The 26,234-nt window shown below is 43.8% G+C and overlaps 1 protein-coding gene across 1 annotated transcript in view; it reads right to left on the bottom strand.

Annotated features, from left to right (window-relative positions):
- Positions 1 to 1,522: 1,522 nt before the first annotated feature.
- The window catches only part of DMGDH (dimethylglycine dehydrogenase), a 105,293-nt gene continuing 80,581 nt past the window's right edge, over positions 1,523 to 26,234 (bottom strand). The window contains 5 exon segments of the mRNA XM_075066995.1: positions 1,523 to 2,953; positions 4,322 to 4,456; positions 12,719 to 12,724; positions 16,145 to 16,195; positions 24,532 to 24,534. Of these exon segments, the coding sequence (XP_074923096.1) occupies positions 2,738 to 2,953; positions 4,322 to 4,456; positions 12,719 to 12,724; positions 16,145 to 16,195; positions 24,532 to 24,534 (411 nt within the window). The 3' untranslated portion in view covers positions 1,523 to 2,737.

The raw sequence follows: 26,234 nt of genomic DNA, 5'->3' as shown, positions 1-26,234 counted from the left end.
AGATTATGTATTCTTTATGCCAACCAATCTTAAACCAAACTTTGCACTCCTTGATAATATGTACGTTATTCCCTGATAACCAGAAACTTCTATGCTTAAACTCTGAACCATTCACTTTTTTCTAAACATCATCTTAATACAATTTTTATTTCTACTTTCTGCAGTGTTGGGCTAGTTCCCTCTTTAGAGTGTAAGTCTTCAGGGTCTTCAGAGCTTGCTGGATCTTTCTGTGCTCTAGGATCCTGAAGGGCAAATTTTGGGTCTTGGCTCCCAATTCAGCAAAGCACTTAGTGCATATTTAAGTTCGTTGCTGAATAGGGATGGACTTAAGTACATGCTTAAAATTAAGCTCATGTTTAAGTGTTTTACTGAGTTGGGGCTTTTCAGCCATTTATCCAAGTACATGGCAGTGCAGATGTGTAGTTGAATACACAGTGCACAGCAGGCAGAACATGAATGTTGCATCATGGGATGGATCCCTGCAGTGCAGCAGGACTACAGACCTGCCTCATCTCATCATCCCATTTGGAGTACTATGCATCCCCAGACATGCATGCAGTGAACAGTCTCTGAACTCCTTTGAGCACATGGATTGCAATTGGTTAGCTCTTGCCCAGGCCTTACAAGGTAGTGAAAGAAGCTAGTGGCGTTCTCCTGCTCCTGCTTTCCAACAGGCTGGCCGACACATTGTTCAGAGCACCTTTTCCCAAGCCAGCCAGGAAACTGCAGTCCTGCATCTAGCTTCAACATGTAAATGAGGAAGTCACTGCTGAAGCAGAGGTGACTTCCACAATTGTCTGACAAATGTTTCCGTGTACTGTAGCCTATTAGGAAGATAAAAGCGTGAGCCTCAAAGTAATTACAGTACTCTACATTTCAGCATATCAATGAATAGTGAATTTGCATATTCTTGAGAAATACCCTGTGTTCCTAAGGGTTTTTTTCCTTGCTCTAAATAGAATTGCAGTGCTTTGTTTTGTATTCTAGTTTTCTTTAATGACCAGAGGGGGGGAAAGTGGCAAAGTAAATACACAAAGTGTTCAGTTACAAATAATGTCAGCTTTAGGGGAAAAAAAAATCCCTGATTGGTTCTGCAAAATGGCCCTGAATCACTTATGAAAATATAACAGAATAATTTCCAAATGGATTTCTCACTCAAGGTAGCTCTATGTGCAAGCCTGTCAGCTCTTATACTTTAGTTTGACCTGCTTTGTAAAAGGATATTCTGAACTGCAAAATGTAATGTCAACTTGCATTAAATCTTTGACAAACGTAGGTGCTCATTATTCAAACAGTGTTTCCACTGGCATATTCTATTTATCCTCTGCTTCTTTGCTGAAGGTTTAGAAGTTTCCAACTCCTTTGGAAAACTATGCCCTTTTGGGCCCTTTTTCTGTTTCAATGATCTTTGAAAAGGACTTAACAGCCTAATGCTGAGTGCTTTCTGAACAAATATTCTAGCTTTTAAAAGATTTTTTAGGATGAAATAATTATCATGTTATGTCTGAGTAGATGCTGAATATTTTGTGGAATTAACAAGTTTATTATAATAATTGAATACATTTCCATTATTTATATTCTCCTACAGTATCCAAAAATCTTGCTTATTGGGATGATAAAAACAACATGAATGAAATACCACAGTTTAAATAGATTGTTCACTTATTACTTGTATATGACAACACATTGTCATCATCGCTGCTTAATTTTTAATAGAGAAAGGAAGAACTAAACAAAAAATGGTGCATGAGTTAGTGCATTTTGATTGTGTCCAGAAACTGAGCAGTAATACTGTGTATGTTGAATAATGTTGCATATAGTCTACTAGCTGATCCATGGCAAAATACTTAATCAATAGAAAGAGCAGCCTTTCTCAAATGTCTTGATTAGGAAAGACTGAATTGCTATCATCCATCAAAAGTTCTGCCAGAACAACACAGATGGAGAAAAATCATCATCTACTCAGTTTGCAGTTAAAAAAAATTTCTAAAGCCAATGTTCAAGAGCAACTTCAGTTTTGTACAGAACATGTCCATGTGGAACTAAGTAACTATTTCTTTGGGGACAAGGCTGTGACTTTGCCCAGGCTACAGGGAAGGAGCAATGTATGGCTGCACTGCCCCAGGAGCATACCAGGGAAAGAAAAGTGACCCTGAAAGAGAGGAAATAATTTGCTATTGGGTCATACTAACAGCAGACTACTTCCCTCTCCGCACCACTTCAGCTCTGCTGGCAAGAGTGTGGAGAAGCTGAGTAATGACCGTTGATTTTTTACCCGCTTCCTGTCCACAAACACTGGGGTGATGGGAAAGCGTGTGTCCACAGGAACCTGCTCTCCTCCCCCTGTGCTCAGAGCAGTTATAAGGGCAGTCCACTCAATGAATCCAGGGGCCATCTTAAATCCCCTTAATTCCCTACATGGATGTATAGGGCAAATGAGAATCTCACCCTTGATGACTGGGAACCAGAGTAGTTTGACTTCTTTGTATTTCATGAACAAAGAACGAGGAGTACTTGTGGCACCCTAGAGACTAAAATTTATTTGGGCATAAGCTTTTGTGGGCTAAAACCCAAAAGCTTATGCCCAAATAAATTTGTTAGTCTCTAAGGTGCCACAAGTACTCCTCGTTCTTTTTGCTGATACAGACTAACACGGCTACCACTCTGAAACTTGTATTTCATGGTTATAAGTCAAACCAATTGATATTGGAGAATTTACTGTAACTTACCTCTGGGTTTACACCTTGGCACTCCCACCCTTTTTCTGAAAGCGTGTTCTTGTTTGTTCGGTCAGAACCAGTGGTTCCTCTACAATGGTTGCTGAATAATTTTTTCCTAGCAGTTCAACTTCCAGCTTCTGTCCAACTTTGCTGAGTTCTGTGGGGACATATGCAAAAGCCAGACTCTGTTGGGTACTGTAGCTGTAATTTCCAGATGTGGTGTTGCCAACAACCTGAAAAAAACCACAAAACATTTATCTTTATTTCCAGCACTCAATGGGTTTTGTACAATACTAACTTCTACTTTTAAAAATATATCTTGCACTATTTTGAATACTTTAAATATTTTTGTATCCCTGTGTAGCGAAGCAATGACTCACCCTGTGGTGCCTCCTGCTGGTCGTCCAGGGAATTAGCTCATCAGCCTCTGGAGCTCCCTCTGTAGGCTGGTGTCTCGCCTTGCTGCTGGCCCCGGTGCCCCTTCTCTGGGGGTTCTGCACCCAGCAGTACTCCACAGTCTCGCTTGGTCTCCCCTCCCCAGGTAACCCCCAACACCCTATCCCCACCTCGCCTCAGTCTTTAGCTATTGCCAGTCACCATCTAGCCCCCGCTCACTGGGGCAGACTGCAGTATAATTGCCACTCATCACTGGCAAGGAGGGTTTGGATCTGCTGCCTCTGCCTACCCTTGGGCTGCCCCTCTGCAACCCCAGTACCCTTCTTGGCCTTTAACAAGTCCTGCAGCCCAGGGGTTTTCCAGGCCAGAGCTCCCCAGGCCTTTCCCCAGCCCTGCTCAACTTTAGGTACCTTGCTCAGCTCCTAGCAGCCAGGCCCACCCCTTTCAGTATCTAGAGAGAGACTCAGCACCAGCCTAGCAGCCCCTTTACAGAGCCAGCTGTGGCCTGACTGGGGCGTGGCCCAGCTGCAGCTGCTTCCCCAATCAGCCCAGACTTACTGGTTCCCTGCCACTGCCCTCTTGCAGGGCTATTTTAAGCCCTTCAGGGTAGGAGTGTGGTTACTGCCCCACTACACCCTAACATCAACATTCAAATATACACTGTCTCATTTGTGTCATACAATTCATAACAGTCTCCATTTTTGGTGCTATCAGGTAAGTTGGGAACTTCTTACTATCAAAGAACCACTGGAAAAATCACTAGCAGGGTGCTGAATTCCTATTATATTTGATTAAGATCTCACCTGAAACATTTTATATTCATGCTGAGTATTTTTATTAACTGTTAATGGCTGTTTCCACATCTACTCTGTACTTAGATGGCCTGGTGGCCTAAACTTTGGTTTGTGGTTTTGTTCTTTTCTTCTATGCAAATAATTTTGAAATATACTGTAAGTAGAATCCTGTACTTGCAAGAGGATAGAATGGGTGAACTAATACTGTAGATCTTTTCCATTTCTAATTTAGAGATTCTATATTTCAAACTCTTGTGTACAATTAGAACCTGCCATGCAACATGGAAATTCAAAAATTGTATTATTGTCCCAAACTGTCCTGTTCCAGTAAAAGTAACCTGAAACACAAAGTGGGATTCCAGTCCTAGAGAATGAATTTTAGTTTCTTGTAAAGTGATGTACAGTACTTACCCTGCCATTATGCCACACACTTTCATTTCCCTCTGGATCAGCGTTAGCTGTTTCCAAGGTGAGATACACCAGTCGCCGTTTAAGCCCCTTTTCTTTAATCTGCTTCAGTGCTTGCTTACCTATGAAGTCTGCTGGCTGAAAAAGTAGAAGATAATGATGAATGATTATACAAGCTCTGCAACAAGATTATGGATGCAAGTATTTAAATTTGTCTTCACTTGTTTTCTCGTCAATTAAACTTTACATAAAAATACAGATTAAATCAAATCTTTTGGCAAATATTTCTTGTCCACAAACATGACACAATCAGTATTTTTTCCTCTTGCTTTGTCTAGATCTGACACCTATAAGACCCAGTATTCCAATGATAGGAGAATTACATGTGCAATAAAATCCAGTATACTGCAGAAGTGGCTGTTTAAACTGGCCCCACTAGTAGTCTGAGTCAGAATGCCAGTACTTCTCTCAGGATGCAATGAAATAATGTAGGCCATTGGCACATCATTACATAGACATCTATGGCCCTGCCTCTCACTGGGATCCTGCATCCTGCTTGGACACAAAAACCATCTGCAAGAGTGACAATAGCCCACCACATTCCTCTTTGGTCCCTTTGCTCAAGAGATGGAGGTGGCATTTTCCTCCCTACCCACTAGGGTGTTCTGTGTCAGGGTGTGTTCTCCTCTCCACAGGATCTAGTACTTCATGGGATAAGGTAGCACCTCCACTGCCACATCTTACCCAGTATCATCTGAAGCCCTCTTCCTCAGCCTCGCTAAAGAGGAACAGCAGCTCCCCTGATTCTCTGTGCTGCGTCCTCCCAGTTTGTTGGGTTAATGCCTCCCTTTTTAAGGTGTAGTTCCAGTGTCCTCTGAGAGCCCTTCTTCCCTGACGTAACAGAGAGGAGTACTTGCTTCAGGAGGCGAGTATCAGGCCAGCCCAGAGGAGTCGGTGTTTCATGACTTATGCTTCTATACTGCTGATGTTGGCTGCAGAGAGAAGGCTGATGTTAGTGTGTCAGTCTTCACAGCTGATCCTGAGAATCCTTCTGACGCAGCTCTATTGAAACCACTCCACCTGCTTGAGATGTCTTCTATAGGTTACCCAAGTCTCACACCCATAGAGAAGGGTAGGAATGACAACTGCCTTGTAAACCAAGATCTTGGCGACTGTTTGCAGGTCCCTATCATGCAAGACTTGTTTAAGTAGTCTTCCAAAGGATGCGCTGGCACAGCAGATTCTGTATTCAATTTCTGTGTCAATGCTGGGTGTTCAGGAGAGGTGGCTGCCAAGGTATGGAAAATGGTCCACATTTTCCAGGGGTTCTCCGCTGATGGTGATTTGTGGAGTACAAAGAGTAGTTTGTGCATGTGCGGGATGGTAGAGTACCTTGGTTTTCCCGATATTGAGAGAGACACCCAGGGTGATAGGCATCTGGAAAAAGATTTAGGGTACTTTGCAGGTCAGCATCTGTGTATACACGAACGACACAGTCATCTGCATACTGAAGGATCAGTGATGCCAATTCTCATGATTTTGTTTGGAAACGTCAGAGATTCAGGAGTTGACCATCCACACGATACTCAATCCTGATTTCACCAGGAAGGGAGTCACAGATGAGAATCAGGATCAAGACAAGGTAAATATAGAAGAGCGTTGGTGCAATGACACAGCTCTGTTTGACACCAGTGCAAATGATGAATGGTTTGGTCTCTGAGCCGTTGCACAGAATGGAGTAGTCTGATGATGGAAATGAATTTCTGTGGACAGCTAAACCTACAGAGCACCTTCCACAGGGCATCACAAATGATAGAGTGAAAGGCCTTAGTTAGATTGATGAATGCCATGAACAGTTCCTGGTGTTGCTTTCTTACTCCTGGGGGAATTCTGTGCATATGCAGAATTTATGTCCCCCTGCAGATTTCTTTGCTTTCTTGCAGAAAAATGACTTTCTGATGGGGAAGCAAAGGGAAGCCACAAGAGTAGTCATGCGACCCTCCCCAGCAGTATGTTTTGGGTGCCCAGGGCAACTGGCAGACAGGTAAATCACTATGAGGCAAGGGGTGGGACTGAGGAAGACCTGAAAGGTGGTTCCTACCATGTGCTCGGCTCAGCTGCTAGCCCTGGCTGGGCTGGGGAGGACAGGACTTCCTCTTCCTCTGCACGGCATCCGGGGCGGTGTCAGACGCATCCCCGGATTTCTTCCCTGGCTGCAGGAAGCTCTGCAAACTCCCTCCCCACCACTTCCTGTGCCCATCACTCCTCATCTGCAGGGGGAGGGATCTCTGTACAGGGAGCTGCTCCCACATCCTCCCAACCCCCATGCATCTAGAACCCCTCATGCCCCCCAAGCCTCACCCCTCTGCACTAAGAACCCCCTGATAAGCCCCACTCCCCGTGCACCTGGATCATCCCAATCAGCCACCTGCATCTGGATCCCCACCTCACCAAGCCCCAACCAGCTGCACTTGGATCCCCACCACACTGAGCCCCACTCCCCCAGCATCTGGACCCTCACACCCAGACCCCCCCCGCTGAGCTCTATCCCCCCTCATCCAGATGCCCTCCCCTGTTGAGCCCCAACCACCTTCACTTGGACCCCCCTGCAGAGTCCCATTACCATTGCACCCAGAACCTTACAACAAGGTTGTATCTAGATCCGTCCCTGCCTCTGGATCCCCCACTGAGCCACCTACACCCAGACTACCCCACACTGAACCCTCTCAACCCACACCTGTATCTCCCCACATTAACCCCCTCCACTTCTGGATCCCGCCTTGCTAAGTCTGCCTGCCCACTCCTGGTGCACCTGGCACAGAGGGGCAGAGCCCCAGGGTTTTTCTGAGGCTGACCTGGTCCTTGTGCTATGTCAAGATTGGGTGCAGCCAAACCGCTGAATCTGTGTCCTGGAGTGAGGGAGCTGGATGGTGATCTCCCACCTCTGTGCAGCCAGTGGCCTGTGCTCCCCAATGCCATGCTGGAGCCTTCACATTTATTTATTTGATAAATAAAATTTGCAGAATTTTAAAATGTGTGTTGAATTTAATTTTTTGGCACAGAATGCTCTCAGGAGTACTCTGCACTTTTGAATCTGTCGTGCCATAAAGATCATGTCAGTTGTGTCTCAGGATGGCCTAAAGCCACACTGTGATTCAGGGAGAAGTTCCTCGGCAAGAGGGAGAAGGCGGTTTAGTAGGATCCGGGCAAGGATCTTCCCTGCGATGGAGAGAAGGGCAATGCCTTTGTAGGTCCCGCACAAAGATTTGTCCACTTTCTTGAATAGTGTAACAATGTTGGCATTCTTAAAGTCAGGTGGAATTTTTTCACAGGTTCAGATTTTGTCAAAGAGTTGGCAAAGTTCGTGCTGGAGCATTGTTCCACCAGCTTTAAAAACCTCAACTGGGATGCCGTCTGGGCCTGGAGCTGTGTGATTTTTTTCTTCTGGGTGATGGCATGCCAGACTTCCTCAGAAGATGGAGGATCAGCAAAGTGTTCCACTGCTGAGTGTTGGGTAATAGACTCAATGGTATCTTCAGAGACCATGCACTCACAGTTTAATAGGCTCTCAAAGTGTTCCTTCCAGTGTTGTTTAACGGCCGCACTGTCTTTGAGGTGGGTGGAGGCATTCTGGGAACATAAGGGGGTTGGACCTTTGAAGCTCGACCCATATATAGCTTTTGTTGCTTGAAAGAAGCGTCTCATGTCATCCTGGTCTACAAAACCCTGGATCTCAGAGGCCTTCTCCTGCCACCACTTATTTTTGATGTCATGTAGCCTCCTTTGGACTTCAGCTTTGAGCAGCCTCATATTTTCATTGATAAGCCTCATGTTTTCATTGGTTAGAGGAACCATTTTGCCAGTTACAGAATGCAATTCTTTTCTGTTGAATTAATGCTAGGATTTCCTTGCTGTTTTCATCAAATCAGTCTTGGTGTCGATCAGTGGAATATCCTATAGTTTCAGCACATGCACTGTAAATGGTATTTTTAAGTTAAGCCCAGTGCTCTTGAAGGTCAATGATGTTATCAGGCAAGTTAAGAGAGTTTCTCTGACAGATGTTGCTGTAACATCTCGCATTCGGCTCGGTCTTGAAGTTCTTTGACGTCATACTCCTTTCGCTTAGTCTTTGGGTGTTTGCACTGTGGTGGAGCAAGCTGCAGGTGCATGATTGATCTTATTAATCGATGGCCTGTCCAACAGTGATCTGTACCTCTCATGGCTCGTGTTATATGGAATTCAATATAATCTCAGGCACTGACTATAACATAAGCAAGGAGGTGCCAGTATTTAGACCAAAGATGTTTCCAGGTGGTGTCAAATTTGTTACTCTGCCTAAAGATGGTATTTGTGATGAATGGATCATGCTCCACACATTTGGTGATGAGGAGAATGCCACTGGGGTTTACATTTCCCACCCCTTCTTTGCCTAATGTGCTGCTCTAGAGTTGGAAGTCCCATCCGGCTCTGGCATTGAAATCTCCCAGGAGGATGGGTTTGTCTGCCTTAGCTGTGTCTGTGAGGACTGCATCGAGAGTGCTATAAAACTGTTCCTTGTTGTCTTCCTCATCATCAAGTGTTGGGATGTATGCACTGATAACTGTGGCATATTGGTTGTTGCTGAGCTTGAGCCAAAGAGTCATGAGCTGCTCATTGATCACTTCGGGAAGCCTCCAAAATCTGACTGGCGATCTTATTTTTTATGGCAAAGCCAATCCTGTAAATCCATGTGTCTCTTCAGGAAACTTTCCTTTCCAAAAGAAGGTGTAGCCACCTCTATCCTCTTTTAATTAGCTCTCATTGGCCTGGCGGGTCTCACCAAGAGCTGCAATGTCAATGTTGAGTCTTGCCAGTTCTCTGGCAATTATGGCAGTTCTTCTTTCTGGGCATTCACTGTGCTGAGTCCATAAGGGTGTGGACATTCCAGGTGGCAAAATTAATTGTCTTATACCTCTTGTTTCAGTCATGGAGTTGAGTGATCCCACTGGATGCGGCCATCCAGTTGGAAGAGTGTGAGACAGCCTGTCTCAGGCACCTTTTCTAGCCCCCTCTCCATTTGCAGTGAGCACAGGGAACCATAAAAAGGCCTGCTCAGTCACAACTGCTGCTGCTGCCGAAATGCACTTCTGTCTCATCCAAGCAGAAGACGACTGTCACACAGTTGCTGCCTGTGTGCAGATTTGTGTCTAAAGACTCTCAGAAATCACTGCTCCTGCCTTCACCGCCACTCATCTGTCACTGCAGGGCTTTGTGTGGGCAGGCGTAAGCCCTTTGGCAGAGACCTGTGAGTGAAATCTTTTAACGTGGGGAAACCGATGTGCCGGCAGTTGACAGGAGGAAAACCCTGACCCAGTAGCAAGGAGATCCAAGACAAACAGGGACCTTCCTCCTTGTAACGGGTCGGGACTCACCACCCGGCGCCTCCTGCTGGTCACTCCTGGGAATTAGCTCATTTCCAGTGGAGCGCCCCCTCCTGGTGGTGTCCCGTCCGTTACTCTGCCCTCTGTCGGCGTCTCTGGACCCGCGTTGCTCCCTGCTCGGCGGCGTCCTCTTCGAGGACACTGCCCTCCGGCAGTGCCCCTCAGTCCATCCTGCAATCCCTTCTGGAAAACGGATCGTCAGCAGTTCCCTCACAGTCAGGCCTTTCGTTTGCAACCACCCGCCTCAAAGTCTAATCCTTCTCGGCAGGGATCTGGTGTGGTCCCCGTAAATGGCCAATGACTGGATGTACTGCCAAGGAGGAAAGGGGGGACCAGGCCCACCCTCTACTCTGGGTCCGCCCCAGGGAACCCTCTGGCGTTAAGCCTTTTGCTGTCCTCCTCCTTTTCCCTCCTCAGCCTGTTTCCCTGGGCCGCTTTTCCCCCTAACGGCCCTTGCACCCGCTAGGCCCTTTCTCTCATAAGCTGCAGCCCTGAACGCTAGGGGCTAGAGCTTTCTCTAGCCTCCCTGAGCCCTGCCCCTGCCCCTGCCTGCCCTGCCCTGCCCACGGGTGCTAGTCCTCCCCCTGGAGAACTGACCTTCTCCCTTTCCCAAAAAAAGGCCCCTGGGTACAGACTGCCCTTCTCCTGCTCTGGGCAGCCTTTATATACCTCTGAGCCTGGCCCTGATTGGCTGTCTACAATCTGGGCCCTGATTGGCTCACTATAAGCCCTCTTTTAATTGGCTCCCGGGCTGCACAGGCTCCCTGGCCTGCCCCAGCCCACTCTCCCAAGGAGTGGGGCAGTCTGCCCCACTACACTCCTGCTGCAGCCCTCATCTGCCTTCACAGCTGCAGAGTACTAAAAGGTCCTCTGTATGCACTTGATCCACGTTCGGATCTTGTGAAGTTTGGACTGCAGTTAGTCAGAAGCCTTGCCTCAGACCTGCTCACCAAGGGGGACCCTATCAGGAGTATGAAAGCTCCAGATGATGTAGCTCTGAGGGTCTTTAGCCCACACAAGCCTCTCCACCATGACAAGATTGCGGTCCATCAGAGAGGAATACAGTATCACATAGCACTGAAATGGTGCCTATTGTGGTGAACTCAGCTCACATCATTTCACTCTTCTCTTTTTTGGAGTATTTATCATGGTGCTTCTATCACTCCCCTTCAGTTACTTGTAGGTGGAATAGGGATGAAGAGAGAAGAAACCCACTCATTTAAATATTTCTCATTTCCACAGTGCTTTCTCCTCAAAATTACAGAGAAATCTACACTCCCATAAATCAATCATTTATAAATGGAAAAACAGTTTGCATGAAGGTTAATGCAGCAAGTATATTCAGAGCCTTGAGTATGACCTGACAACAGATGTGCACTGTTTTAACAGGTCACTTCCAGATTAACTGTACAGATGACAGTTAACTCTACTGAGCATACAAATCACTGCACACTAAGGATGACTGCTAAATTTTTTTGACTTTCACGTGTTAATTAATCAGTCTGAGAAATGTATGAAAACTATTAGAGCAGGCAGTTTGCAAGATATAATTCTAAATGTTTCTAGCATGTTCACTGTTATTTTTCATTACACATATAAGCCTAAATCCTTATCGCATTAATTTTAATGACGTCAAGCTTAGACCTGTCTAAAAAAGGTACACTTCCAATTCCAAGTACCAAGGAGGACCTGGTTTTGGCATTTTCATATAAAAGCCACATTCTGCACTGACATATCCTATGCAACTGCTCTGGAAATAACAGTCTGATGATCCCTGCTTCTTGCTATTCTGTATGTTCTTGACAGGAAGAGTAGACAAGAAATGATCCACTCTAGGATTCCTGGACTCTGCTAAAAAAAAAACAAATGAACAACACACTATATCTTAAGAAATTCTCACCAAAACTAATCCAGACTTGTGATTTCTATAATATTTGGGTATGCAAATCACTTGTATCAGGAGTGGGCAAACTTTTTGGCCTGAGGGTCACATCTGGGTATAGAAATTGTATGGCAGGCCATGAATGCTCATGAAATTGGGGTTAGGGCGTGGACTCCAGCAGAGGGTGTAGGCTCTGTGTCGGGCCAGAAATGAGGAGTTCAGGGTGTGGGAGGGGGCTCCAGGTTGCGGCAGAGGGGTGGGGTGAAGGCTCCAGCTGGGGGTGTGGGCTCTGGGTGGGGCTGAGGATGAGGGGTTTGAGGTTAGGAGGGTGCTCTGGGCTGGGGCCGAGGGGTTCAGAGGGTGGGAGGGGGGTCAAGGCTGGAGCAGGGGCTTGAAGTGTGTGAGAGGTCTGGCTGGGGGTGCAGGCTCTGGAGTGGGGCTGGGGATGAGGGGTTTGGGGTAGAAAGGTGCTCCGGGGTGGGATCGAGGAGTTTGGAGGCTGGGAGGGCGATCAGGGCTGGGGCAGGAGGTTGGGACATGGGGGAGTGGCTCAGGGGTGCAGGCTCTGGGCAGCGCTTACTTCAAGCGGCTTCTGGAAGCAGGGGCATGTCCCCCCATCTTCTGGCTCCTACGCGGAGGTGCGGCCAGGTGGCTCTGCTGCACACAGCCTCGTCCGCACGTGCCGACCCTGCAGCTCCCATTGGCCATGGTTCCTGGCCAATGGAAACTGCAGGGATGGATTAAAATGGCCCCTGACTTGTATGGTAAACAAACTTCCAGCATTTATGCACTGTTGGTTTGGTTTTAGACTTTGTCCACTAAAATAAAATTAAGATTTAGGAAACTGATTCAGTCTAACCGTGTCTGGCTATACTTGGTAACAATTGCTTCCTATTCTTATTAGGAAAATGAGTCAGTATACTGCAACTATTCCATTTAGTTTGTCACTCTAAATGTATAGTGTAACATAAAATTCCACTTAAAAGGTACATTATAACTCACTATGAATGAAGAACAAACATAAGCAAAATGGAATAAAGTAGAATTATATATGGGAGAGTGGTGATAAACAATTATAAGGTCATGGGAAATTTAAACTTGGTTCTATCTTTTCTCAGTTTAAAAAGAATATTCACGCTAAGCTTTTCAGGTAACTGGAGTTGGAATTGGAAAAGATTATTTTCTAGAGAGCTTAACTATTTAGCCAGAATGAAGGTTTTAGCTGTGAAGAGTAAAGTGTGACCTGGTAGGCTTAGCTGAGGACACAGGAGCTGTTTACCAGTATCGTGGCTCTGAAGCTTATTCCCTTTGTGACCCCGGACAACTTAGGTAACCAATGTCTCAATGTCTCCATTAGTAAGATGGGGATAATGACAATCTGTACCTATAATCACAGGAGTGTTGCAGTTTGGAGATATGCTGCCCCAACAGGAGCTTCCATGGGGATTGCATGTGAGGTAGGCATAATGCTAACCAAACATCCTGACTTTCAGCTAATGACTAACCTAAAATCTCTTTTTAAGAGCAAGACAGGGACAGTATTCACCTCATATTTATCTACTTGCCAACTGACTTGACAATGGGTGCACCTTCGCTAAAAGGTGTGCTCTGACGTTGTGTTAGCTAACACATGGCAACAAACACAAGGCAAAATCCTAGTGAAGACAGGGTAGTTGGAGTTTTCACGTTTGCTGGAAGGAAGTTAGAGATTAGACTGACCTGCTAACACATGTTGAAACTACCAACTGCCTTGTCTTCATTAGGATTTTATCTTGTGTTAGTACCACATGTTAAATGACACGAGGTAAGAACACACCTTTTTTCCTAGTGAAGACAAGCCCTAAGAGTCAGGGGAGATTAATTCATTAAGTCATTTTAAGCACAATAAAGATTATTGCAAATGTTGGTGAAAAGAGGCAGTAAAACTGCACCAAGGAATATGCTTAGTAGCGTAGGCTTCTCTAATATGTTCAGAGTCAGCTCTGTGCCATCCTTTTAGGAGCCTCTGCAAAGGCAAGCCATTTACCTATTCTTTGCCTCAGTTTCCTAAACTGTAAAATAGGAACAAAGCTTCTGAGGAGAAATGTGGCTAAATTAACTTTGTAAAGCATATTGGCCACATCTGCACTGGGCAAAGCATCATGTCAGAAAGCTTGTTAAATAGGAAGTTTTAAATAAGACAATGTTAAACACATGTACACAAAGAGTCACATTTAACTATGTGTTAGCAGGTTGTAATTAACCCTAGATTTCCCCTGAGGGTTAACCACAACTAGCTAAAACACTGTTCAATAGAACTGTCCTTGTCACACTAGGGATAAATTTAACTTAAAATAACCAAGCTGTGATCAGGACTGGCTCTAGGCACCAGCAAAGCAAGCACATGCTTGGGGCGGCACATTTCCAGGGGCAGCATTCCGGCCATCCTTTTTTTTCCCAGGCCAGTTGTGCTCTCAGAACTACACCACTTAGATGGGATAAGGGCGCCGCGCCCCCGGCCACAGCTGGAAGGGGAAGCCCCAGCCCCAGGATGCTGAGCTGCCAGGGTCCAGCTGCTACCTGGGGAGGAGAAGGTGAGTTCTGCCAGGGAGCCGAGGCTGAGCAGCCTCATCTGCGCACTGCGCTGCCTTGTGCCATCCTTTATATTGGGGCTTCTCTGCACAGCTGGACAGGTAAGGAGGTAAAGTCCCTGCAGGCACTGGGAGAAGGTGACATCACTCCCTCCGCTTCCAGCACTGTCTGTGAGCCCCAGCCCCACTTGAGCTTGGGGTGGCAAAAAACCTACAACTGGCCCTGGCTGTGATTTGGATGAAAAGGAAAAACCCCAGGGTTAACCGTAACAGTTGTCTTGTTAAACCTGACTGTCCTTATCAACAGTAAGGGCAAAATCATGATTAACACCATGCTAGTTAAAATGTCTTAACAGGTTTTTCAATATGGTGCTTTTTCCTAGTATAGACAAGGTTTTAACAAACTTTTAGATAGAAACCAGTACATATAGTGTAAGCACAAAGTATATTCTTATTATTAATCATCTTCATCATCATCTATTAATACAAACCGCTACTGCTGTCTTTTCAGGTTTTAGAATACTTGGATGGGCAATTTGGGAGCAACCAAAGGATTTGCATGAGACATCACCATTCTAAGTAATTTGTCCAAATGTTATGCCAACTGAGCTAGCTATTCAATGAGCTTAAAATTCTAAGGGAGTTTATAATGGGCTGAATTTTTCAGTAACTGAAAGATATGCACACTGTTTTGTAATCATTTCTCTACATAATTAATATGAATATTCATGGATCATTGTCATGGTATAGCATGGATTGGTGCCTTGCAGAGGCTAATTCATAGTGTATTTGCCAAGAATACATTTGGTTTTTATGGATAGTGCCATTTGTTTCTTACACTTTCTTTGTACAGTTCCTAATCCCAACCTTTTCTAAGCATGCTTTCTTATTTCAAGGAAGGAAAAAGGGAATAAATCATAAACTGAACTTTTCAAAGTTTATGTCTTCTTACAGTTCTGTAGTAAGAGGAAGAAGAATCAGTAACTTAGCCCAATGAGAAAGTTTGGGCTTCTAAAAACCAAAAATGGTATACCTCACTTAGCAAAGATAAATAGTTGGTAGCAGAAATTTGCAAATACCTTTTAATAATGAAATGCTGTAACTGATTTGGTAGACTACTTACGAATGCTGGCACGAGGCCAAATTTTGTATACATAGCTGCCCAACTGAGCAAGGCAGCACCAACATCTGCTGCAATCTGCTATAACCATTGCATTTCAACATGCTGGAGACAGAGTCCATGCAATATTTTGACATTAATTATTCTTAGTTGGATACTCTTGAATAATTTCAGGGCAACCCTCCAAATGATATCCCCCTCGCCAACAGGATGACTGAAGATCATATCCCCCTCTAGGCACAATATTTGACAGATTTCCTTTCCTGCAGCAAGCTGAAGTTATAGTTACACTGGACAAGACAATTTTCTGAAGAGGACACAGTCAAGGCCAGTCAATGTAAAATAAGACCTACTTAGCTGTGATTTGGACAGAATGACCTGTTCCTTTGCTCTGCCTGCCAACTCCACTCCTAGGAACAAGCAGTCAGACTAAAAATATGCATATGATAAAAACTGTGGTGACTAGTTGCCCTATTGAAGCTCAGAATACCTAGCCAAATGGGTAGTTTTAGTTCAGCCTAATGCGAATGTGACTCAGGCATAAATTCTATGCAGACAATAGAGTTTTGGGGTCATCCTGGGTTTTCTCAGGTGATTTCAAACTCCAGGCAAGCAGTCTGGATCTAGAGATAAATTTTCTGCCAGCACAACTCAATTGCCTTTAATAGTTACACTGATGGACAATTTGGCCCCTAGATTTTAAGCTGGCCTGAAGCACAGATGAAATTATGGGAAAAGACCCAGCTGGACAAATAAATGGTAACGTGCCAATGCTAGTGCCAAGTTTGGGAGCTGGGTGGGAAGGGGTGTGAGACCAGAGGTTAAGTTGAATACCAACAAAACAAAAAGCTTCAACCCTACCAGTTCAGGGTCACTCTCACAGTCCTCTGACCCAACGCTCAATCTCTTCCCAACACCCTCTGCTTTCTTCCCCTCCCTACCTCAGTTACCTGCACACCACACAAAGACATCAGCTCTTCTCTAGTGCTGCCTCATGCCCTCTCCAGATTTTCATTCTTTCACTCTTGCTAGGGAGGAGGTGCCTCAAGGAATCTGTCCATCCTACTCTAGGTTTGGTGCAGGTAGGGGTGAGCACTGCCATCTTCCTTCTGAAGGGGCCAGCAAGGTGGAGAAGAAGGGTTTAGATGGGAAAAGGAGCAGCTGGAAGTGCTCAGGGGCCCGTGGACCTGGTTAGCAATGCCAACAATGCCCTCCCTTAGGTGCACCCCATGTTGACACTGGTGGTAGAGAGTGGACATTAATCATTTACTATTGCTAGACAAACACCTTCTCCATTATGAGGTCAGGGATCTTCTCACTAAAACAAACTAAGTCATCTAAGTACTAAAATGTAAACAAAGGGCCACAGCTACTTTTGCAGACAGGTTGTTCCCTAGCTGCTTCTCACCCCCACGTGACCCTATGTATCTGGAAACCATTGAGCCTCTCCAATAAAAAGACTCTCAATGTGTCTTTGGCTCAAGGAGGAGCATGTTGTGTGAAGCTACTGTTCAACCACACTATGGGCTTGATGCTTCATTGTGTTAGAGCTTGTGAAGCCACTTACACCTGCGAAAAGTAAATGCAGAGTGGGTGTAAAATATACCACATCAGAACAGTAGAATTTTACACCCACTTTGCACAGCTGTAAATGACTACATAGTATGTAAGGCACTAGAGAATCAGACCTAATGTTTGTTTTCTTTCCTGCCACATTTCATTACCTTCTGCACCTTGCAATGAGTACTGTGTGTGGCCTTCTCTAGGTCTGTGAGTTAAGACAGGTCACCGAAAGGTAACCACATGCTCCTTGCAGGCAGAAGGAGGAAAGAGATGCTTATCTCACTCTGGCTGCCTATGTGCAAATTATTATGGTAAGGTTCACAATAGATGCCCATTACAGTCTAAGCAAAATCATAACAAGAGATGCCAGGGGGTGGAGGACAAAACAAAAACAGGAAGACAATTAATAGCATGAAAGTTCAATCTAAAATATTTCTGTATCCAGAAACCAAGTTCTAATGATAAAAGGGCTCCCTAATATAGGATGAAAAGACAGAGTGGAGATGGAATTTAAAGACTGGAGGTTGGTTAAGAAAATTTGAGTATGAGAGCTCTCCTTATCCTCTTTTAGAAGATATCTAATAGAAAAGGTAAAAGGCAAACAGTTTATGAATGTACAATCAGAAAGAATCTCAGTTTCTTTTAACAAATGAATGACCAGGTCAACCAGGCAAACTCTACTGGACTATATTCCATTATGCTGGCAAAAGCAAATGTCTCAGCCTCAGACCTACAAGCCATCCCGAGTGATGAGGATCATAATTCTGGGAAAATTAGGCCTAATTACACAAGTTATGGTGCAGTTTTTCATAACTCTTCTTCACTTGAGGTCCTAGAAGAAGTAGATTGATTAGATGGCCCTGACTGGGATTCCAGTGAAATGCCCATCAAAATTGATGGCCTTAAAAGTAAATCCAAGGATTTGGATTTTAGGAATTACTTATTTCAGTTTGATTTAGTTTTTGTCCAAGAACCTTGACTTTCTAAGTATGAGTCCTTTTATTTATTGAGTTTTAAACCATTTTTTAGAAGGGCGTGTTAAGGATTCTAAGAGGAGTAGATTTGCAAGTAGTCTGGCCCTTCTCGTCTCCACTAAATTAAAAATCAGAACTAGGAAATTAATATCTGATAATCCCTGTTTTCAGATTTATAGTACTATTTTAGTGGATAATTCTGTTTTAATAGCCCTGAATATTTATTTTCTCCCTTTGGGCTTCCTTTTTTATAATGAGTCTTTGAGGGAAGGGTTTGAATCTCATATTGATTTGCTTATAGAAGAGTTTCCAACAGCAAGCTGTTATTTTGGGAGATTTTAATGCCCAACTGGGTTCTAGGGATAAGGAATTTTTTTTTCTTCCAACTCAGTTAATGGGACGTTATCTTCATTTAATCCTGGACATTCTAAGGACAAGGTGATTGCAATGGGGTACGTACGGCACACAGGCTCTGAAGGGGTTAAGTGGGCTATCTATCTGGTTGCTATGTGGTTGGGAGGTCCATGAAAGATGAGTCCCAACTGGGAGAGGAGCTGGTTAGTTTCTATAAAGAGAAGTAGAAGGTGCTGCTGGGAGATAGGGATCTGTAATTCCCCTCTGGATATAGCATTGCCAATTTTCCGATTGCCAAAAACCAAACAACCTTGCCCCCCCAAGGCCCCCCCCTTTTCTGAGGCCCCATCCCACTCATTCCATCCCCGCTCCCTCTGTCGCTTGCTCTCCCTCATCCTCGCTCAGTTGCTTATTTTCACCGGGCTGGGGCCGAGGGGTTCGGAATGCAGGAGGGGGTATGGGCTCCGAGAGGGAGTTTAGGTGCAGAAGGGGGCTCAGGACTGGGGCAGGAAATTGAGATGAAGGAGAGAGTTCAGGTTCCAGGAAGGAATTTGGGTGCAGGAGGGGGCTCTGGCTGGGGGCATGGGCTCGGGCTAGAACTAAAGTCAAGAATGTGAAATCCTTATATTTAGATTGGAAAATATTTGCAACCAAATGGATATAGCAATTGTCTGTGCAATAAATACATCTCCTTGGCTTTCTCATCTAAAGAGTATCCATGGTTACAAGAAAAATGATATTTTTAACATAGTGTGTTAGGGAGGGCCTTCATGGATCTCTGCTTTCAAGCCATGCTGTCAGCCTATTTGGATGGAAGTTATGCTGGCACAGACAGCAAATTGTTTTTGTCTATACAGGTCTGGCCAAGTTGAATTCTTTACTTTCTTGCAGCTTATACTGTTATCTGAGAAACAAATGGTTAACCTCATTCTTGGCTCAAATGCATGGGATCGACAACTAAAATACTTGCTATGTAATGAAAATGTTTGTTAAATACGGTGGTTGCCCTATTCGCCTGGTCTGCTGCAAAACCAAGAAAAAAGTATGTGAAAGAAAGGTTCTTTGTAATCTACATGAAATAATGTATTTCTAACTTTTATCATTTTATTTTTGCATATTGTTTTTATGGGACGTGATTTTAAAAGTTTAATTGAATTTAGGAGAAAGGTTGATTGTATTTTTACTTTTTGTACTTTAAATATGCTTGTTTTACTGTGATGTGTTGATTTTTAAATATGCATTTATTTTTGTACACTATAGCCTAAAGCTAAGATGCTATGTTAATAAATAATATTATTTATTAATAAATATAATCTCAGTGTTTATGTTCAGGGAAACAGGACTATACATTCTTTGTAAATAAACAGGATTGCATCAAAGAAATACCTAACTCCTTCATCAATTTCTCCTAATAACAGAAATAACTTGTAACACTTCAAACATTGGCTAACAACATGGGTCAAAAAGGTTGACAGTAGAAGCACAAGGTGTCTCATTATCTAGAATTATGTTCCCACTAACTAAACTACCCAGTTGTTGCAGCTGGTGTCCAGACGATGGCACTATTGTGCACAGCTTAAAAGAAAACTGAAAATTCAGTTCCTTTTAAGTAATTTTGTATCGTTGTATTCTTCATCACTAGTGGCAAAATTGCATTCATCTTGCCATTGGGAAACATGGAAAATCTTTCTGAAGGAAGTTCATTTCTGAAAGCTATTTGAAGTAATATGGAAGTTTTTCACTATAACATGAGGCTGGTTCCTAATGGTAAAAATGACCTGTGATTTTGCTGAGTGTTCTTTGACAGTTTACCTGAAAAATCTTGCAAAGCTTCTCAATAATTATCCCATTAGAAAGAAGTCTGTGATTTATATATAGGGGAAGAAGCAGCAGCCAGGGAAATTTCCCCTTAAAAATGATCTTTCCCCTGACTCTAAAAGTCCAATAACTTCCCAGCCAGGGAATGTATTTTTCATTCTTCTATTTTTTTGTGTGCACTGCATTTTTGCTAATTACAACACACTATGTACTTTGCTCTTTGCCCTTGAGACCTTTTGTGGGGCCTCAGCCCTTTTAGAAATTTTACCAATAAGCACTGGTCCTCCTGCCACCTCCCTCCCCTCCTCCGAATGTATCTTCTCTTAAGCATGGCAAATGTAATGTCCATAAATGCTCAAAAATGGTCATTAAATATCTGCTTATTACAACCCATAGAAAATAAACTATTATTGAGAATGTTGTATTAGTTTGTCATAATAAACCATTTTATGTGAATGAGTGCCTTACAGTCTTGTATCCTGCTTTCACATTTATAACATACCAGTATAGTATTCAAAAAGAATACAGAAATTTTATGCCTCTGCATATATAAGGCCCAATGTATTCTGTGATTCTAAGTCCTGAAATTTGCCTTGGAATTCCCCCCCTTGCCAAAGAATTATGCTTCACAATCTTAGCTTTCTAGCCCTTACTGTTGCAAAGATAACCATGAAAATGTGAAATGAAGTAATGGCATCTTCCTGGGACAGAAGACTGCTGTGACAAAGTTCCTCCTCTACCTTGGTGGGTCCTGCACTTATTGGCAGATTTGCTCACCTCAGTGATCTTCCCCACAGTCTGGATCAACTCCTCCTGTGTCTGATCAGGAGTTGGGAGGTTTGGGGGGAACCCGGGCCCACCCTCTACTCTGGGTTTCCAGCCCAGGGCCCTGTGAATGCAGCTGTCTATGGTGTCGCTTTAACAGCTGCATGACAGCTACAACTCCCTGAGCTACTTCCCCATGGCCTCCTCCAAACACTTCTTTATCCTCACCACAGGACCTTCCTCCTGGTCTTGATAACGCTGTGTACTCCTCAGTCCTCCAGCAGCACACCCTCTTGCCTCTCAGCTTCCTGGTCCCTTGCTCCTAGTCTCCACGCACTTCCTCCCTCTCTGCTCCCCCTCATCTGACTGGAGTTCGAGCTCCTTAAACCCAGGTGCCCTGATTAGCCTGCGCGTTGATTGGGATGCACTGACTCTAACAGCCTGTTGCCTTAACTTGGTTCTAGAGGTTCCTGATTACTTAGTGCAGCCCCTGCTCTGTCTCACTGTCAGGGAAACAGAAAACTACTCATCCAGGTGACCAGCTATATTATGCCCTCTCCAGACTCCTTGTGACCACTGGTCTGGCGGTCTGTACACAGTGCCTTAAACAATAACCTACTGTGAGACGGTCTCTGCGCCAATTCATGGGTGGTGTTAATTCTAAATCACAAAAGATGACAACACAAATAACAACATTGTTAACTATTTCACAATGGATCAGTTTAGGAGAAACACCCACCTAACGTGAATACTGTATAACCTTAAAAAATCCAATGGCCCTCATCCAGCTGCCAAAACCTTCAGCTTCCTTCTTTTCTTCAACGCTTAGCCAGATAATTGGTCATAGCAATCATTGGCCATTTGGTCTGTTCCTGCACAAATGCAAAGGTTTGACAGCCTGAGAGTCCAACGTTGGAACAGACTTGATGAGCCCATGTAATGGGTCTGCCTGTGGGCTGCCTCCACCCCTTGGTTGGTGGAATTTTATCCTGGATGTTACAAGCCACGCAGAGAACAGCACTCGCTGGAACATCTTGCGACATCCTTGCAACATGTCTGAAAAGCATAAGGCGCTGCCTGTGGACAATGGCTCCAGTAGTCTGTAGACCCGAGCAACCATAAACATCTGCATTACAGATGAAGTCATTCCACTTTATGTCCAGTATATGACGTTGACTTTTTGTGTGGAAAGCCTCCACCTTTGTCCAGTCTGTGCAGTGTAGTGTCCATGTTTCACAGCCGTACAACAGTATGGGAAGGATACAGCTCGAATAAACTCTGAAGTTGGTTGTCATACTAAGATGATGTTGATTCCATATCTGTTGTAAACGAACCATGGCAGATGCTGCAATGCCAATATGGAGAACCTCCGTGTGAGAATTGGAGGAGCTGGTAAGTATAGAACCCAGATAGCAAAACCTGGAAACTGATTCAACAGTTTTGTTGTTCAAAGAGATTGGAGTCGCAGGTGGACCTGGTCCTAGATTTTGCAGTTTCGTCTTTGACCATGAAGCATGGAGACCAATCTTAGCTGACTCCTCCTCCATATGCTGGAGTGCCTCATGAAACCTGTCAGGGCTCTGTACTAAAAGAACAACGTCATCAGCATAGTCAAGATCTGTGAGCGAGAAATGTCCATGGACCTGACGGAATGCTGCATTATGAAATCCATTGCCCAACAAAAGAGTGCAGGGGCCAGAACTCAACCCTGCTTAACACCAGATATTGATTTAAAAGGCACTGATAACCAGCTCCCCAGATGAACATGGGCAGTGGTTCCATTATGCAGCTCTCTAATCAAATCCAGCAGAGTGGTAGGGACACCTATGCCCTTTAAGGCCTTCCATAACGCAATACAGTCTACTAAACCAAATGCAGCCTTATGATTAACCTATGCTATGCGCAGGGGCTTCCTGAACTCACGCTGTATCTCCAACAACAAACAAAGGCCCAAAATGGCGTCTAATGTGGACATGTTCCTTGTAAAGCCTGACTGTTGGGGACGATGCTTCTGATGTAGCAAGGGCTCCAACCATGCGAGCAAAACATGTGCAAACACCTTCTCTGGATCAGAGAGCAAGGTGATCGGCCTGTAGCTCTTACATTCGCAGCACGGTCCCTTGCCCTTATAGAGTGAGATCACGATACCATCTTTGTAGGCGGTTGGCAGGGTTCTCGTTCTTCACACACAGTATCAGAAGTGATTTTGCTACAGGATCAATAGCACATTTTAGGAGCGCTAAGATGGTGCCATCAGCACAAATGACTGGATACGGAACTGCAGTGACTGCCAGATCATCCAGCTTTGAACAACCAGCAGCTGGAGGATGGTTCAGGACATTGTGCTAATGTTCCATGCAGTGTGAGAGAATGTCATCATCCGATTTATATGGATGGCCTTGAATGTCATTCAGGATGCCATTTGTAGTAAGTATCTCTTGAATGCTGAGGTTGCGAATGGAGCAGAATGCTGGCTTCAAGTTGCCCTTGTTTAAGCCAAATTCGACATCATCTGTCACTTGGTTATAACATGCCTCGTGATCTCGGAGTGCCAGGGTGTTAAATGTTCGCTTCAACTGATTACGGGTGTGCTTATCACCATGCTGGTGGACTGCGGCCTTCAATTTAATTATCTGGAAGTCCTCTTCCGATATGCATGGTTGGCGTGGTGGATGCCTACAGCCAATCCTCTGCTCGGCAGATTGGTTGAGGGTAGAAGTGACCAGAGACCAGGCAACCTCCACATCATCTGGCAGATTAGCTAGAGCCGAGAATCTGTTGCTGATGTCAATACAAAACCTGTTGGCTAAACCTGGCACACAGAGTGTGTCAACGTCAAACTTCTTCATCGTTGCAGATGGCTTACCTGCTTGTTGGAGCATCAACACCATATGGGCAACTACTAGATGGTGATCTGTGTTTGCTGTGCATCCAGGCACCACGATATACTCTACAGGAGGTAAAGAGATGCCTATTGCATGTAATTATGTGATCCAACTCCTTCTGAGTGATGCCATCATGAGAGATCCATGACATTTGGTGTACGCATCACTGCTTGAACCATGAACCATAATGACCTGTTCAAATCCAGTTCACAGGGAGCCAGTGACTGCATTTATGTCACCCAGGATCATGAGATTTTCACGGGCAGCGACTGTGCATACTAGATGTACCAATTGATCATTGAAATGATCTTTAACTGAGTCAGATTCCTCTGTTGGCACATAGACTACTATAACAGTGAGGTAACCATGCCGATGTTTAAGACGTGCAATAAGTAAATGAGGAGACATGGGCTTCCAGGTTGTCAGGGAGGACTTGGCCTCGCCTCGCAGTAGTATGCTACCCCATATAAATGCTTGGGGCCACCAGAATACAGAAGTAAAGAATCTTCCACCTCATGATTACCGTGATAGATCAGCCTTGCTTCTGTTTGCCCTGTGATTGATATACCAAGACGGTCCATTTCGTGTGAGACAGCGACCTGATGACCATGCCTGTGAAGAATTGCAACAATCCAACCTGCAATTTTGGTGTACTGTCAGAGATCCCAGATACAATTGGATGCATTGTCACAATGTACTACTGACGTGCCTGATGACATCAGAGGATGCACATCCCCAGGGGAGCTTTGGCAAGAACCCATCATGTTTGCATTGAGGGGAGATGGGACCGACAAGGCGTCTACAGCTGAAAGTAAAGCAGGGGCTTTAACCCTGGAACTGAGTACTAGGTTATTCTTGCTACCATCTGTGAACTTGAATATTACACCCTGTGAAACTTGAGATATATTTTGTGATAAAATGGCTTTAAAACTGGATACAACTGGAACCTTCAGATGTCATTGTCATGCCCACTATATGCACTGCTAAATAAAGACAATGTTCTGTCAAATTTTTTTTCTGTACAAACTGGACTTTATAATTTTATGGCTATCACTGAACCTCTCCTTTGGATAGCAACACTTGACCGTGGTGCTCTTTTAATGCACTGCCTATTCTGTCTTACTGCTTAAAAGAAAATTAACTATTACTTCAGAAATAGACTCGAATAATTATAAACCTCTTTGCATATATATTTCAGGCTCTTGGATGATAATTTGCATCAGTGTACATCTGGAGAAATTCTGTAGACTTCAATCGGATTGCAAAGTGAAACCACAAGAAAAATATTGATCTATTATCTGTATAACTAGAGTAGATACAATGGGCATGTTGTACCAAATTCAGATTTCATTTGCACCAATTTAAAGCTGCAGTGACTCAATCAGAATTAATGGACTCACATAAAATAATTCAAAGCAGAGTCTAACCTATACTAGATACTAACCCTTTAATTTGTTAGATAGTTTGAAAGTCCCATTAAAAGCAATAACTACATCTATTATTTTGAACATAAAGTTTGATGCAGTATAAAATTTGCCAATAAATTATCACAAAACAATTATGTCAGTAAAGAGAAGTATAAACTTGTGTTAATTCCTGTCGTTTATATTTAAATACAACCAATATTATGCCCTAAGCCCGGTCCCACTCCCTACATTTCGAATTATGCAGCAATCCATTTTGCTGATGCAATCTCTTAAGTGGCTTTATAACTAAGTTTTACGCTAACACTGATTTAGCTTATTGTGTCTAATTCATCACATTCACATTGAGCAATTCTTTTGAAATATTTATTGCTCATGATAATATTTACTATATCAGAATAAAAATAGTATCAGAGCAGAAAGAATACTGCTGCATTGAACAACTCATAAAATAATAGAAGGCAGATTAAAACATTTCCGGTTTTTTATAAAACAAATGTAGCAGTGCAATTAGTACATTAGTCTTCTTTAAAAATTATACTTGCCTAGAGGGTCCTTAAATATCCAATCTACTGAAAATGCTATTATTTTAATATGTTAAAAAGACGTACATACTTGTATTTGTACATACATAGATGGTACATTTACAACTGTCTGATCTAATATATAATTTTGGCAAAAACAAATGTGGAGAAAAATGTAAAATCTTTTTTGCAACAAAGCCACACCTAATAAAGGCATTACAGTAACTCCTCACCTAATGTTGTAGTTATGTTCCTGAACAATGCGACATTAAGTGAAACAATGTTAAGCAAATCCAATTTCCCCATAAGAATTAATGTAAATGAGGGCGTTAGATTCCAGGGAAAAAATTTTCACCAGACAAAAGACTATATTTATACACACACACAAGTTTTAAACAAACAATTTAATACTGGTACACAGCGATGATGATTGTGAACCTTGGTTGAGGTGGTGGAGTCAGAGGGTGGGATATTTCCCAGGGAATGCCTTACTGCTAAATGATGAACTAGCAATTGGCTGAGCCCTCAAGGGTTAACTCTCACACTCTACAAGACAGCAGGAATGGAGAGAGGGGAGACAGCATTGCAGATAGAGACACACACCGTGTGTGTGTGTG

This window comes from Chelonoidis abingdonii, chromosome 6, assembly GCF_003597395.2.
Source record: "Chelonoidis abingdonii isolate Lonesome George chromosome 6, CheloAbing_2.0, whole genome shotgun sequence".
NCBI classification, from domain to species: domain Eukaryota; kingdom Metazoa; phylum Chordata; order Testudines; family Testudinidae; genus Chelonoidis; species Chelonoidis abingdonii.
Note: the sequence above shows the minus strand (reverse complement) of the source record. Positions and strands in the feature narration are given on the sequence as shown.